General features: G+C 38.8%; 1 protein-coding gene across 5 annotated transcripts in view; it reads right to left on the bottom strand.

Annotated features, from left to right (window-relative positions):
* The window catches only part of SIPA1L2 (signal induced proliferation associated 1 like 2), a 112306-nt gene that overhangs the window by 42375 nt on the left and 52765 nt on the right, over positions 1-17166 (bottom strand). For 3 of the 5 annotated variants that reach the window (XM_077346284.1, XM_077346260.1, XM_077346268.1), the window contains exons 7-10: positions 15782-15859; positions 8903-9060; positions 7148-7724; positions 2727-3001 (exon numbers count right to left, since the gene is read on the bottom strand). In XM_077346284.1, coding sequence (XP_077202399.1) covers positions 2727-3001; positions 7148-7724; positions 8903-9060; positions 15782-15859 — 1088 coding nt within the window. The remainder of the gene's footprint in view (positions 1-2726; positions 3002-7147; positions 7725-8902; positions 9061-15781; positions 15860-17166) is intronic. The other 2 variants (XM_077346277.1, XM_077346293.1) reach the window with 1 other exon arrangement.

Raw genomic sequence — 17166 nt, 5'->3', positions numbered from 1 at the left:
GTTGCACCCAGAGATTTTATAAAGGAAGAATGTGCCCAGACTAATACTATAGCTTCAGTACATGACTAATGAAGCTCTTAAATTGCTAAAGACAGAGAAGAAGCAAAATTAAAAGGTGACAGAAGTAGAACCAGTAGTCAGAATGCAGCAATCCAGCAAATTGTACGGTGAGACAAAGAGAACTATTATAGTAACCAGTGTAAAGAAATAGAAGCAAACATCGAAAGGGGGGGGATCTATCCACTGCTATAGAGGAATTATATGTAGTGAACTTAATATTAGTAGATCCCTACAAATTTGAATTTATGAGACCAGTTTGGGATTGAATTACATACCCAAGGTATTCTAGAGACTAACTTATGTTCCAAAACCTAAAAACAATATTAGAGGATTGAGTTATTACAATATTGAGATTTATAATTCACTGATGAAGAAATTGAAAACTGATATATACCTGGGAATCCGTTTTGAATATCATGAATTTGGTTTGAACATTCAATCACTTCGCCATCGCCAGTACTTTTTTCTTCTGCTACACTCCTCCATCTCAGACACACGCACCCAGACTCCCTCCCCCTCAGTCCCCACTACCTTTTCCTCCTTATCTTTGGGGCTCCTGGGTATCTCAGCGGCCCCCCCGCACTGAAGCCTGCTTGCAGCTGCTGCCTCCGCCTGTCTTCCAAGGCCACTCCTGCTCTCTGGAGGGTGGAAGTGGCCTTGGAAGGCTGGAGGCTACAGTGCCAGAGCAGTGAGCCCCAACAATGAGGCCCACTTGCAGCTGCTACCTACGCCTGTCTTCTGTGACTGTTCCTGTTCTCTGGAGGACAGGAGTGGCTTTGGAAGACTGAAGGCTATGGCACCAGATCAGCGATGCCCCACACTGAGGCCTGCTTGTTGCTCTGGTGCCTCTGCCGCTGCTAAGTGTCTTCTGAGGCTGCTCCTGCTCTCCGGACAGTGGGAACAGCCTCGGAAGACTGGCACCAGAGCAATGAGTGGGCATCAGTGCCAGGCCTTTCTGCTTTGGCACTATCGCCACTGCCACTGCTGCGGGCCATCTACCGGTGCGCTCCCTAAAGCGGGACAACAGACCATTATCATTTCCATTATAGGGACAGAGCAAGTAGATGATCCACATCAACAAGAGACCAGTTCCACAAGATCAAGAAATCAAATGGAAATTTAAAGCACAAGTAAGGGTGCTGAACGACATGGAAATATAATAACTGAACAGGACAAAATAAAGAAAAGATAGCAGCAATAAGCTGAAGAATGATACAGAAGACATGAAAGGATGGCAGCTTCTTTCCAAGAAGAATCTTTTGAAGAAAAATCTGCAGTTTTAGAAAGTGAAGTGAAAGCTGCACTCAAAGCAATTGGAGAAACAAATCACCAGGAGTAGATAGGATATCCACAGAACTAATCCAAGCCAGAACAACTGGAAACACCAAAATCTTAACAAGAATATTTCAACCAATATGGAAAACAAAACAATGGTTCAAAGACTGGAAAAGCTCAATTTACATCCCATTTTGAAAAAAGAAACATCAATTACTACAGCAACTACTGGATCATTGTATTAATTTCTCATGTGTTTAAAATGATGCTCAAAATCTTATAATGAAGACTGTTACAAGAAAGGCCAGTTGTTTAAACAGGATTCAGAAAAGGAAGAGGCACTAGAGTTCAGATCACAAATTGAGGGAAGGACCACTAACAATTTGTGATACACAGATGACACAACATTACTAGCAGAAAATAGTAAAGATCTGAAAAGGCTATTGATGAAGGTTAAAGCAGAAAGTGCTACAGCAAGGTTACAGCTGAATATCAAGAAGACAAAAGTAATGACTACTGAATAAATTGAAATTGTTCAAGATTTTTTTAATTCTTACTTAACCAAAAAGGATGCTGCACCCAAGAAATCAGAAGGAGGCTAAGATTGGGAAGGGCAGCCATGAAGGAACTAGAAAAGATTCCCAAGTGTAAGGATGTGTTGTTGGGGACCAAGATCATGAGAATTCATACTACAGGATTCCCTATTACTATTTATGGGTGTGAAAATTGGACAATAAAGAAAGTTGCCAGGAAAGAAATTAATTTGAAATGTGGTGTCAGAGGATTTATGGATACCATGGTTCACCAAAAAGACCGTTGGTTCTATATTGGAACAAACTTGAACTTTCCTTAGAAACTAAAGTGACCCACCTGAGGCTATCATACTTTTGTCACATTATGAGAAAACAAGAGTCACTGGAAATTACAATAACACTAGGAAAAGTTGAAGGTAGCAGCAAAAGAGGAAGATCCAATGTGAAATATAAATAAAGGAAGCCACAGGCCACACTTTGCAAGACTTCAGCAAGGCTGGTTAGCAATAGTATCGTCATAAGTTGGAAGCAACTTGATGGTTCTTAACATACACACATTGGTTACTGCATGAAAAAATGTGTCACAATACCAAGATAAATGTGTGCTAGCAAGCTCAATCAGGTGGAACTAAATACCTGAAAAAGTTCAACATTTATATTAAAATTCGTTATTTGTCCTAAGTATACAGTTATCAATAAATGCTGATGCCAGGAAGCAAAAGCAAAGCTACACATTCTACTGCTAAAAATAAATATTATTTAGACGGGGCGCAAATAACTGAAAAATAATAATTATAAAATGTAGGGCAAAATAATAACCAATGTCAAGGGCACATGGGATATATTGCCATAGGTTACCTTCTAGGTGCCCCATCTTCATGTGGCTGAATAATCACCACTTTTACAGTCATAGATGTGCGAAGCAGATCAATCATTTGTTCATGAGTGAGGGTTGCTACAGCTACTTTACAGATTTCCACTAGACGGCTGCCTTGACGTAAGCCTGCCTTCCATGCATAACCAAATGGCTCTACGTCTGCAACAATTCCTTCAAAATTAACATGAAATCCAAGCTGTCCCAAGCCATTTCTCCTCAGGGTCATTTCTGTGGTTTCACATCCTCTGGTAACTATCTGAAAGATTATTTTATTGTTATCCATGGTCTCACCAGACAAGAAAAGTACAATGTACAGACATTTTAAACCCAGGAAGGGAAAACAGGAAATTTCAGGGGAAACAGAAATATTTAAATTTCTTATCCAAATTAAAATTAGTTTTTAAATTTCCATGTTTTTAAATAACATGAGTAAATGTGCATCTATAGCTGTACTGTTAAACACTGTTAGGGAAAAACTGAGGAAAGAAACACTCATAAATGTAATAAAGAAATTTAGATATTCAGGTACCATGTTTAACAAAATTGAACTCTTTGGTAAAGAAGCAGTCTTATGCACGCTTACTTGGGAGTAGGCCCCATTGAAGTCAGTGGGAGTTACTTCCAAGAAAATATGTATAAGATTAAGCTGAAGATGTCATATTCAACCTGTAAACATAATTAGTTATCCTGAAATCATAATTCTTTATATACTGCTGAATTCCAATAAAAATAAAACCCTTGAAAATTACCAGTGACTGTGGGATCCATAGATTCTAATTTAAAACTTTAATATCAAGCTTCATGAACTTCAGAAAACAGAATATTTGCATTAACAAACTTTGTAATTCTGTTAATTTGTGCAATTATGTATGTGTGCACATGACAATCATCTGGAGGAACCTGACACAAGTGAGACACTGGGTACATCAAGACTTTTCAATGCCAGGTTGGAAAATTCCTATAGATTTGGGGTGGAGTCTAGGGAAAGCAGGGTTTGGGAAGAGAAGGGATCTCCATGAGGTATAATGCCATAGACTAGCGGTCCCAAACCTCCTTGTGGTCGGGGACCACCTCCGAGGGTAGGAGAAAGCCAGCGGCCCGGCTGCCGCAGCTGCACATAAACTCACACGCGCAGTTGCCACGCAAGTGCGTTTTCGCCACCAGGTGGAGCTAACGTGCATGCGCGGCAGCTCCGCGTGCACGTTTTTGCCAGCAGGGGGCGCAAACACGCATGTGCGGCAGCTCCATGCATGCGCTTTTGCGTCCTGGCGTGCTGGCAGCCGCGCCTGCCTCTTTCCCCACTCTCGCTGCAGGGGGGAGGCAGGTGCAGCCGCTGGCAGCCCAGTACTATGGCCTTAGCGGCCCGATACCAGGCCACGGACTGGGGGTTGAGGACCCCCGCCATAGGCCATAAACCAGCCATACTGATCTCTGTCATCTGGATAGCAGTTGTAATTCTAAGACTGGCAATCCTAAGTAAATCCAAGGCTACATTCCCCAAAGGCCTTGAAACCACACAGTCTTCTGAATGGTTTGTACTTTTGTACCTTCATATCCTAACATCCAATAGAATATAGTGCTTTAGTGCTGGACTGAGATTTGGAAGACCAGGGTTCAAATCCACACTCTGCTTTGAAGGTTGTTCAGTGATATCTCTAAAGGTAACCTACCTCACGGAGTTGTTGTGGTAATAAAACAAGGAAGGGAATATATATGGTTCATGAAAAATCAGATAGAAATGTGCTGGACTGATAACACTGTTATTTATTTCATTTTTTTAACTAACTGAGCCAAATTTACTGTCAAGGCTATTAATGATATACTACTATTTACACTGGATAGATGCATTAGTATGCATTTTAGGTCTTAAGAAACAAAAGCAATCAAACTACCTACCTCCAAAACTTTGTGTTATTTATGACTGACTACAGCTTTAGAAGAAAGAAAATTTTCTAAGCTCTATCATTTGATATTACTGGAGCACCTAAATGACTTTGCCCAGTTCAGAACATTTTAAATTGTTATATCTATGCAGGAACAGTTATATATTGGAGGAACACTTAAGAGGAGTATTTTCAAATAACAATTATTTACTGAAGTCCTTACTGAAGTACCTTTTTCCTTAATGCATTAGTCTATAGTTGTTGTAGCCTGATTTGTTTGAATAGGTCGGGCCCCCTACTCTGCAGTCATGCCTTCTACATTAGAATTCCTTAGTCCTCTGCACTGAGGAAGGTAGGATTCTGGCTGACCACCACATCTCTCCTTTCCTCCTCCACCTCCATTTACAACATTATGCTGCTTCCATGCTCCTTGGCCTGTCTATGAAGCCCCCTTCTATTTCCCTTTTTTGGCCATACTCCTGCCTCGTCCTTGAGGAGCCAGTCATCTACTCCTCCTCATTCACCCAATAGTTCCTACACCTCAGCCTAGCCCAGGCTGTCTGCCTTAGATAGGCAGCCTGTTCCCTGGAGCCTCTCCCTTCCTCCTACAGCCACGGACCAGGTGAGTATCCAAATCTAAAAAAGTATCTAAAAGCATGCCTCCTGGATGGGGGATACGCTTCTAGGTAACACTGTGTGTGAACGAGACCTTGGAGTACTTGTGGATTGTAAACTAAACATGAGCAGGCAGTGTGATGCAGCAGTAAAAAAGGCGAATGCCATTTTGGGCTGTATCAACAGGGGCATCACATCAAAATCACAAGATGTCATAGTCCCATTGTATACGGCACTGGTCAGACCACACCTGGAGTACTGTGTGCAGTTCTGGAGGCCTCACTTCAAGAAGGACGTAGATAAAATTGAAAGGGTACAGAGGAGAGCGACGAAGATGATCTGGGGCCAAGGGACCAAACCCTATGAAGATAGGTTGAGGGACTTGGGAATGTTCAGCCTGGAGAAAAGTAGGTTGAGAGGGGACATGATAGCCCTCTTTAAGTATTTGAAAGGTTGTCACTTGGAGGAGGTCAGGATGCTGTTTCTGTTGGCTGCAGAGGAGAGGACACGCAGTAATGGGTTGAAACTTCAAGTACAACGATATAGGCTAGATATCAGGGGGGAAAATTTCACAGTCAGAGTAGTTCAGCAGTGGAATAGGCTGCCTAAGGAGGTGGTGAACTCCCCCTCACTGGCAGTCTCCAAGCAAAGGCTGGATACACACTTTTCTTGGATGCTTTAGGATGGTTAGGGCTGATCCTGCGTTGAGCAGGGGGCTGGACTAGATGGCCTGTATGGCCCCTTCCAACTCTATGATTCTATGATTCTATGAAATATCAGGGACTGAGGAAGGGCGGGCGAGTCCAGGCGTGGACTGTTAAAGAACATTTAAGTGTAAAAAAACTCTTTTAATGAAGCATCAATTTGCATTTCTATTTATCAGATAATCTCCCCCACAAGCTGGATGACCTTGGGCCAGTCACAGCACCGATAAAGCTGTTCTGACCGAGCAGTAATATCAGGGCTCTCTTAGCCTCACCTACCTCACAGGGTGTCCAATGTGGGGAGAGGAAAGTGAAGGCAAATATAAGCCACTTTGAGATTCCTTCAGATAGAGAAAAGCGGCATATAAGAACCAACACTTCTTCCTCTAAATGCAAATCAGAAACCTACATTTGTTTAAGATATAAATATAGTTCATGCCAGAACATAGATTTTGACTTCACTCTATAATAAGGCTAGTGCCAATGCATGTTTGGCTAAGGTTCCCTAAGTGGTACCTGGAGTTCTTTCAGAATCACAACTGATTTCTAAACTACACAGATCAGCTCCCCTGGAGGAAATAGAAGCTTCCCAAATTCTGCCTCCCCCAGGGCCATCCCTAAAACCTCCAGGAAATTTCCAAGCCTGAGTTGGCAACCTTAGTTTTGCACTATTCCACACAATTCCCCCCCCCCCAAAAAAATTTTTTTCCATAACCAATTTTGGCAAAACTGGTTGAGTCACAACTAAGGAGAGAGAAAGAACCTATAGCTAATTTTCTGTCCTGAATATTTAGTGGATGAGGTCTGCTTCGAAGAAGAACTACAGTTGACAGTTTCTCCAAAGTTAAATTATTCACTTCAAACATGGGAAAACTGGGGCAGAAAATATCCAAGTGACTAGTTAGGTTAACCTGAAGAGACAGTGTGTGAGCCTACTTACCTTTCCCTTAGACTTCTTCATAAAGCATTGTAGAAATCTGCAAACCTCATGTCTACATAAAATCTGTCAACACCACAGTAATTTCTTTCAAGACAAGAAATTCTCAGGTTTCCAATTTAAGCTTCTAGAGAACATATATACGAACAAGTCAGCCAAGCTCTGATTTCCAAATTCTACAGTTGATTTATCAATCTCTCAATATATATGTAGTATTGATAATAAATTTTGAAATAGAAAACATTAAAAGTAACCATACGTACTTCTAGTCTTTGAACTACTTCTCTGATGTCATCAGTACAGTTATCAAGTGCAGACAGAAGAATGCATTCTCCTCTTTCATAAAAGATTTTAACACTCATTAACCCAGACGTCCATCCAATAACATCTCTACAGGAGCAGTTGAATACAACGTTTTTTGATTCTTTTTCAATCAACACGATAAACTCGTTTGAGATACCAAGGAGACATTCAATGTCAAGAGACTGACCAAAATCCCGTGCTATAACATTCCATATCACTGCTCCAACGCTGAATAAGTGGGCATCCTTTCTTGGTTTAACTCTCTCTTTTTTCTTTGCTCCCAGTGTAATAAAACTAAATTTGACTGATGTGTCTACTGTTGCTGTTGTGACAAAGTTTTCTGCAAGGTCTTTCAAATATTCTTGGCGTGTTCTAGTGGCCATGGCTCGAAATTTTTCTGATTTGTGTGCTGCATTTTCTGCATTAATAACTTTAGCTAAAAGGAAGTCCCGGAAGACTGCTGATTTGGGGAAAGTAACTCCTTTGGGGATTGGTGGTCCAAATGACGGTACATCTTTTGATCTTGAAACACCAACACTAGAAATAATAATAAAAGGAAAGGGAAAAGATGATTGTATTATCAAAGCTTCATGACCTGAAACATTTATTGATTTATCAGACATGCATGTGCATACAAAGAAGATACAGCTTCTGACATTTCCTGTACAAGCCCTAAAACATGCTGAATCAGCAAAAATTATTACATGTGGCTGGGTACATTTCCTGTTGCCCTCACATCATAAAATAATATGTGAGGCAGAGCCTACTTCTTTATATAGTTATTTTATACAGTTTTAAGAAACACATACAGACTTCAGGGTCAAGGAGCCATAAAATACATGAAGTAGACAGTAAAATGTAATACCTATGTTTTATGTAAACTACCTTGAGCCTTAAGAGAAGGCAGTATAGAAATTAAATAAATAATTCCATTTTTATCAAGAAAACTAGAGAGACCAGTAGTTATGTTAAATTAGTCAGCATTTGCTATGGGTAAAACTTGATGTATTACACCATGCTGCTAAAATGACTACTACATTCTTTTACAACTTCACTTTGTTGTTGTTAGTTGCGAAGTCGTGTCCAACCCATCACGACCCCATGGACAATGATCCTCCAGCCTTCCTGTCCTCTACCATTCCCCGCAGTCCATTTAAGCTTTCACCGACTGCTTCAGTGACTCCATCCAACCACCTCATTCTCTTGTCCCCTTCTTTTGCCCTCAAACGCTCCCAGCATTAGGCTCTTCTCCAGGAAGTCTTTCCTTCTCATGAGGTGGCCAAAGTATTTGAGTTTCATCTTCAGGATGTGGCCCTCTAAAGAGTAGTCAGGGCTGATCTCCTCTAGGACTGACCGGTTCGCCTTGTAGTCCAAGAGTCTTCTCCAGCAACCTCACTACTGCAATATAATATCTTATACTACATTACTACTAGTAGTTTCCTGATGTGGCCAGACTCCAAAGATTATGATACATGTCCAACTTACAACTAACACCAGTTCCCCACCTTTCTCTACTGACTGAATGACCATCAAGAAAAATAAAACAGTAGGCTCCTGTTTACACTGTTTACCCTGTTTCTCCTTGAAGAACATGGGCTAAATAATATTTTGAAGGTCCTAAATTTTATTAATTATTAACAGTTGTATAGGAAATGACAAACTGAAAATCTCAGCAATTTTTAAAGAAAACTAGCTATCAAGAAAGCCGTACTTACCTATAGCAAACATTTTCTGTGCAAGGATTATGAACTTTAACAATGACAAACACATGTTGAAAATGAGAGCGGATATTTTTTGGAGTAAAAGGAAGTGCCCCAGGCTCTTGGAAGACAATGGTAACAATGTCATTTCCTATATGCCTTTTCCTTAGAAGCTAAATGCAAAAAATAAGCATTAAAATAGTTAATTCTGACTACCATGAATCTCATTTACATCTTCTTGGAGAAAAATCAGTATTACAGTGGAAGCCCTTAAAAAAAAAAGCAATACATTATTTAGTCTTGATACTTGTTACAATCTATACCTGAAGGAAGCAGGGTTGAATCAGAAGATGGCACATAAGATATTTTATTTTTTTAATTTTATTTATTATTATATTTATTATAGTCACCTATTCCATTTTAAACAACACGGCCCTCATGGTTTTAGCCAGTTCTTTATTTAAACCATCAATATTTCACAAATTCCATTCTAGTACACACATGTCCAAACATGCAGTATGAAGCTGTTATCAGTCAGGGTACACAAAAAGTCTGACTCACTGTAAGGCAGCATCATGGGTATATAGCAGGCAACAAAAACAGGCTTACTGACAATTATTTGTTGCCATCCATTTTCTTGAGGCAATATATTGTTTCTGTATCTAATATTAAAAACTGCTTTATCTTTCGATATCTGTAGCAAACCTTTTGCCCTTTAAAATAGCTTACAATAACCACAGTAATTTCAGTTGCATTTGGATACAGCAGTGGAAAAAGACAAGGGTCTAACAATCCCTGTGAATACACTGAAACAGTTCACTGCATATACCTAGGCTTCTCTAGTTTCCCTTCCAACTGCAGCTACTCATAGCATTACAGAAACCAACAAACTTTCTGGAACTTGGTCTGTGTCCTGGTAGAAAAGAGGCCTCAGATGCTCTATCTAGTTCAAATGAAGAATGCCTTCATCAGATCTTTTGTGGATATACATGTGCAACACATTTACATTATTAATTAACTAGCAAAATAGTCTGTTGTAATTTAAAATACAATGGATGCTAGCCTTCTCCCCCCACCCCACCCCGGCAGGCCTGCTGAGGCCTGGAGAAGCCACAGCAGGCCTTCTCAGGGCAGGGAAGAGTGCTGGCAGGGACTCATCTCCCCCCCCCCCTCCCGAGGCAGGTCCACCAAGGCCTGGAGTGGCCACAGAGGACCTTTATTGGGAGGGGGAGTGCTGGTGGGGGTCACAGCCTTCCCTCCTCCTCCCAGCTTGTGCTTGCTGGCTGCCTTATTTCTCACAGCCAGTCGAGTAGAGTAGTCTGGCAGTGGAGGGGGATGTGGCCAGTAGTAGGACAGCTTACCTGATAGGCTGTTTGTTGAATGGACTCAGGTACACAATGAGTTTCAACTCCTCCCACCATCCCTGTCCAATTTTATTAATGGTGCAGATAAAGAATTGTTGATTAAAAATAGATTTCTGAATTTAATATTAAGAATGGATTACTAAATTACATATTGCTTGGATCCTACCAAAAATATCTACTCAAATAAGAACTTTCCCCCTCTCTCTGCTGCTTTTGCTGGAGAACTGAAAAACCCCACAAACAGCAAGAATGGGGAATATGAGGTCTGCCATAAGAGGGAGCAAACTGGAACATATTCATACTCACCATTCCATCTGTATCTTATGTGCAAGCTATTGCATTATTTCTCCAGGTAGAATGACCTACCAAAATGATGACTGGTTCAGGCCCAGTTTGAGGGAAGAAATTGCATTAATCCTCTTGGTGCGCAATCTCAGCATAAGTCAGTACAAGTGCAACACCTCATTGTTGATTTTTATTTATTTTAAACTTTTTACAGCAGCTTTTGATATAGTGGATCATTCAGTTCTGTTGAACCACTCAGAACCTGAATTCAGTTTTGAGATGTGTAGTGCTTCAGTGATTCTGATCCTCTTTACAGTACTCAGAATGTAGACAGTGGAAATGTCCATACAACTTGCTGATAACTGATGCACAGTCATTTTTCTCACTGATAATAGTTTATATCTACTATTGATACTTAAAATTTTCTGAATCATAGGGCTGTGTTTCATCAATATGATGGTGACATCTATATTTCATTGACTAAGCAATCTGAAGCAGCTCTTTCTGCCCTAGGAATTGGTCTGGAAGCCATATTCAGGTGGTTAAAGGGTAACAAACTGAATCTCAATCTAAATGAAGCAGAGGGAAGCTTGCTCAAGGAACTGTATTAGTAGATCAAATTAAAAGCCTGAGTATACTATTGAACCCAGGCACATTGATGGAGAAAGATCGGTGTTATTGCCAGAAATCCCTTCTTCCAGTCATACAAGATATAACTAATTATGCTATGCTAATCCAGGCCACTATAATGTCAAGACTAAATTAATGTAGTACAGTGTATGTGTGCCTGCCCTTAAGGCAATCTGGAAACTACAGTTGTTTCAGAATACAGGAGACAACTTTTGACTATGACTCACCACTGCCAGCATGTTGCATCATTCCTGAAGTGTTTGCTCTGGATCTGTTTCTGGACTCATTTTAAGCCCAGTTCAATTTAAGGTGATTTTAACCTTTAGAGCCTTACATGGAATCCATATACCTGAAGAACTGTCTCTCTGTATGAACTGATAGAGCAATTACAATTATTGTGACAACATCTTTCTATCCCTTCCTGTAGAAAGATGCCAGATGTGCTGGCCAATAACAAGACAATTGCAATTATAGTTCTAGATTTCCACTTGGGTCATAAATGTACAGTGGATTTCCCCCTAAACAAGAACATGTACATTTAAAGTAGAAAAAGTCTGAAAACCTCAAGCAGCTCTTCAGGTTTGGAAGTGACCAAACTAATAGACTGAATATTTTAAGTAGAAAAAAAGATTAGCAGTATGCTACAAAAGTGCTGACAGAGATCAGAAAACAACTTGATCTTTATATTGTGACAAGAAAACTGAGCAGGATGATGCATTCCTCTTCCTTAAGCACATGGGTGTGCGTAAAGTCAGAGGAAGGAGGAGTCCACCTCTTGGAATAGCCCTGGAATATGCACTGGACTGCACTCCAAAGAATTTTTGTGGGTCTATGCCAAATGACAAATAAACAAAAGTCTTATTTTATTTAAAGAAGAAAATTTCATTGGACTTGTTTTATTCTGCCACCACAGACTAACATGGTTGATCATTTGCTATCATTACAATCTAAATCAGTAGTTTCCAAAGTATATGGGGATGGGGGGTTCCTTGGAGATGGTGGGATCATATAGGGAGTGCTAAAATGCAAGGGACGGTAAGGGGGCACTGGAGCTAGGCCATTTGAACAGCATTGGTCACTTATTTATGTTTGACCAGGCTAAGGCATCATGCTGGCAAATGGCATACCAACATCTGGCTGCAAAAAACCTCAGTGATTGCCTGTACATTCATGACACACTATCATTAGTGCAGTAGATAAAATTAAAACCCTGCTCTAAATCATCAACTATTCTGAAAAATCTGTTTAAAATAATGATTTTAAACATTTGCTGCTTCATACTGAAGTTTGTTGGCCATCAAAAGGTGAGATGCTTTTATGATCTTTTTAGCATTGTGTTGGAGTTTTTTGAAGAAACAAATGCTTTGCTCAGTGATGAACTCTAAGAGCTCAAGAATGACACTGCTTATTTTTCAGAACTGTTTGCAAAATTTAACAAAATTAATTTGCAGTTGCAAGGGAATGAGGTCAGTCTTATGATCAAATATGTTGTTTCTATCTTTATTTTGAAGTTAACTCTACTCAAAAAACAATATTGATCGTCTTGTGAGCTATATCAATTTTCAAGTCCATCTGAAATTGGAAAGTGCAATACACAATGATGATCTACAAGCTTTTTGTGGCTATTTGGATATGCTACATGACAAGACATCTGAGTAATTTGAGGACCTTCTTTTGATAGAAATTTCAGATTACGTGATATTGAGAAAGCTGAAGAAGAACTGATAGCAAAAAAAGAACTGATTAAGCTGAAGCCAAGGTTAAAAAATCATAACAAGAGTTTTAGAAATCTCTAATTGCTATCCTACACTATGGACAGTGATTAAGAAGCTTGTTGCATTTCCCAAATCATATCTGATGGAACACAGTTTAAGTGTGGTCATATAAATAAAATCTTTAATTATGGCCACTGACCAGCAGTAAGAAAGAACTTGTGTGGTCATATAACTTCTCTCTAACCAAATAAATTAATTTCAGATTAGTAAACATAGTGAGTTTAACTCGCACAAAATAACTATAAACCAAACATTGGGAAATTGGCATCACTTCATCAAGCCCACACATTGCATTAAGAATTTACTGAAGTACTTAAAGGAAAATCAGACTTTGAAAATCTGGTATCGCTAGATTAAGTTAAATGTTTTTGAATAAATTGAACTAAAAACTTTCAATTAGATTCTGAATAAATATGTAATTAATGGTTACTGTTTTTTATTTGTGATTATTTTCATTCATTGATCATACGAATTGGTATTCTGAATAATGCTTTTTATATAGTAGGGTATAATAAGGGCCACTGGGAAAGAGTTCATGGAACCAAGAGAGCAGCGATCCAAAAAAGTTTGGAAACCACTCATCTACTTTCATGAACATTAATGGCTATCCAATGAGTTTTGTTGTTTTGGGTAGTTAATATTGATATTTGCTATTTGTTATATTAAATTTTTCATATTGAATAAATTATTAAAATATTTTTTAAAACTGGGAATTCATTTATTCAAAACTTAGCCAACCTAGATGGATTATGTCCAACATGTTCAATTAAATTCAAAATCATTCCACATAAGATGAAGAAAGCAAACCAGTTCAAGCATGATTATAAACATGAGGTTCAAAGTGTAAGGAACAGAAAAGGAGAGTTACACTGTTGATAAACAGCATCACAGAAGTCAATCTTGGTAATGTTGTAAAATGGAATAAAATCAAATAGAGAAAAAAGAAAACAAAAACATACTTCTGGAGATGGAAAAGCATTCTGCTTTAGAAACTAAACTAACTGAAGTAGCCCAAGGACCTCTACAGCCATAATAAACTCTGCATGTCCTCAGATTTATCTCTTCCTTCTCCACTCACAGGTGGCTCAGTTATAATCCCTTTGAGCTTTATTTATGGAAGAAGGGAGAATAATAGCATAATTAAATAAATGATACTGAGAAGTTCTGCAATCCCAACATACCACAATTTGCTATCTACTTAATTCAGACAAAATTACTTATAAACTGGGATTCCAAATTAGGATGAAATGTCAATAAATGGGCAAGGCAAACATTTCCAAGGCATGGAATTACTGTGGACTACTTTCTTTAAAGACAAATGATGGCTTGTTGTTACCTCTGAACAAAGCCTGGGTATTTGTTGCATCCTGTCAGCAGGACAATAATGTTAGGAAGATCAAATCAGTGCTAAACACATGCATGCAAACTGAGGAGTGTGCTCACCATTCTTTTCCAGAAATTACTGTGCTCAGCAATGTTTGAAACCTTCCTGTAGGCTAAGAAGTCTTTCTTCGACATAAGTGATTCTTCATGAAGTGGAAGAATAGTTGAATTCTCACCACAATTTACATAGATCTTATTTCCAATTAACAGTGCAAACCTAAATAAGCCCATTGACTTAAAAGGATTTAGAATGCTGTTACCCTCCTTAGGATGTAAGAATCTCAGAATCACAACTGATGTAGCAATTTATTAGAATACGAGTGTCCGTTCAACACATTTGTATTTATTTATTTATTTATGATTCTTCTCATCAATAGGGTCCCAAAGCAATTCACAATATCATCTTCCCCAATTTTCTCACAATAACCAACCTGTGAGGTAGGATAGGCTGAGAAAATATGACTGCTTCAAGGTTATCCAGTGAGTAGAAATAGAAATTCAAACTCAGGTCTCTCAGGATTCTAGTCCAACACCCTATCCACTATGCCATGTCAACTCTCAGTTAAGAAAATGTTAAGTAAAATCTACCATATTTTCAGAGGCATGTACTGGATATGTTCTATCTAAACCAAAACCTTTAACTTGCATAATCTCATTATCTGTTCCTTAAAACGCAGCACAGTCTAGGTTTAATCAAATAGTTTCTCCTCATCTGGTGGTCATTTGAAACTGGATATACTAACCATAAGATCAAGGTCATTATCCATCTGGTTATTTCTTTGTTGATGTATAAAGAGGTAGAAAACTTAAATCTGTCTTTCCAATATTTCTAAGCTGCTTTACAGGCACACTGGTACTGATACCATAATATTTCACGAGCCTCAATTATTTACTGAAGCTAAACCAACAAGATTATCTTCTAATAAATCATACCATATCTTTCTTCATTCAATTTAATAGTGGAATATGAACAAACATCACAAGGAAACTATCAAACTTATTTTAGTTTAGCCATAAAATAAGTGATTTTATACCAATTTTTAATTATCTTATTAATATTTACACATATAAACATCACATATTTCAATCAGACCTGATTAAAATTTGGCGTATTCCAAACATTACCACAGTAGTTTCTCTTTACATTAAGACAATAATTGGTTTGCTTTAAATCAGATAAAACTAGATTTGGAAAACAGATCTGCATTAATCAGGTCTGATCAAAGGAAACAAAAGCAAATGGTGTAAGTGTGAAGGGAAATCTTGCAAGGAAATGTTCTGAAAGGGTGTTTATAAAGGTAAGGGATCAACAGGGAAAGCTTTTAAGTATGATTTATAAGGAAAGCCAATACAAGGAGGTGGTGCTGGCTACGCCAGAGTGGGTAGTGCTCTCCGTTCTGATCAGAACACTGAAAGAAGGCTCCCCACTCTATACGGCAGCCAAAGTGAAAAATTACCTGAGTGTTTGGATCTCCTGCTGGCTCTAAAACTAGAGGGATGTCCTGATCAGTGACCAAGCAGGGCGTAGTTATTTCCTAGAAAAAGCAACAAACAGTTCGGGTGTGCCCTATTTCTGGCTCACAAGTAACTGGATTCTAACAAATGCTCACTCCTTACTCACTGGAGATAGCACTGATAAAAAGTTACCATCTGCCTGAAGAAAAATAATGGCCTGTCCCTTTAACAGAGGCTTAATGCAATGTCAATTATCAAAAGATGCTAGTTACCTCCATGCTTCAGTTGCCCATTTCCACGTATTAAGCCTATATTAAACAGGATAGCACGTTTTCCCCAGGCCTGATGGCAACCCTGTGCTCAATGTTAGTGGCTAAATGCCTTGGGTGTATATGTATAACCTTTACTTCACTGTCACAACACTGGGCTTGTAGATGTCATTTCATTCCACAGCCACACTCAGACATCACAACAAACCCCTGCCTGTAATAAGCACAAACACAAGTTACTCAAGTGCTCCTGTCTGCCTCCTCTTTGTGTTCCAAGACTGACTGAAGGTTTCATTTTTTGAGAAGCACTGAATCAAACTCCTATTTGTTATGCTATCCAAATACAGGTGCTGGGGCAAAGTGGAGCTTGTTTCCTCTCTATAAACTGATATTCTGAAATCTGCAAGCTTTCACTTGAGTTCTGTGCATGAAAAGACAAGTGGGGGAAAATGGAAAGGGTACACAAGCATGGCAACAAAGTTGCAAGCCTGCCTGTAACATACAAAACAGAAATTTGTTGTAAAGTCTGAATGCAGCCTATTACAGAATGCTGTTTAGCAACATGGATAAAATGAGAAAAGCCTTAAGGGCCAAGCTGAATTTCTGTATCATATTGCTGTTAAGTCTGTCCTTGAGGATATCAGTAACTACATTTCTGATGCTAAACTTCACATAAGCTTCAGTAAGAAAAGGCATTTTATGAGGATTCTTTTCAGTTCATAAAGATAACAATGAAAAGAGAAGCTAAACATTCATTAACTATTCCTCCTACACATTAAGGTTGGCTAAATGCAGTTACTTGGGTGTGCTTATTACATTTTATGGAGAAGTGTCCATGCTGTGAAAGTACTCCTAGTATCCAACATCATTAAAAAATAATGTGGTGGGTCTTCATATCTCGATAGTATTTGAATTTGGAAAACGGCCACATTATTTTTGTCCCAAGAAAGTGAAAGAACATAGTGTGATATTACTGCTCAAAATACCAAGACTGTCCAAGATACAAAGACTGATGAGTGTTTATTAAAACATTGTGGAAGGGTGTGGTTGTTATTGGGAAAATAATGGAATCAGAGTGGGAATATCTTCATGACGAATCAAGAACAGCCTTTATTTTC

This window comes from Paroedura picta, chromosome 1 (genome assembly GCF_049243985.1).
Source record: "Paroedura picta isolate Pp20150507F chromosome 1, Ppicta_v3.0, whole genome shotgun sequence".
NCBI classification, from domain to species: Eukaryota; Metazoa; Chordata; class Lepidosauria; order Squamata; family Gekkonidae; genus Paroedura; species Paroedura picta.
This window is presented reverse-complemented; position numbering and strand designations above follow the sequence as displayed.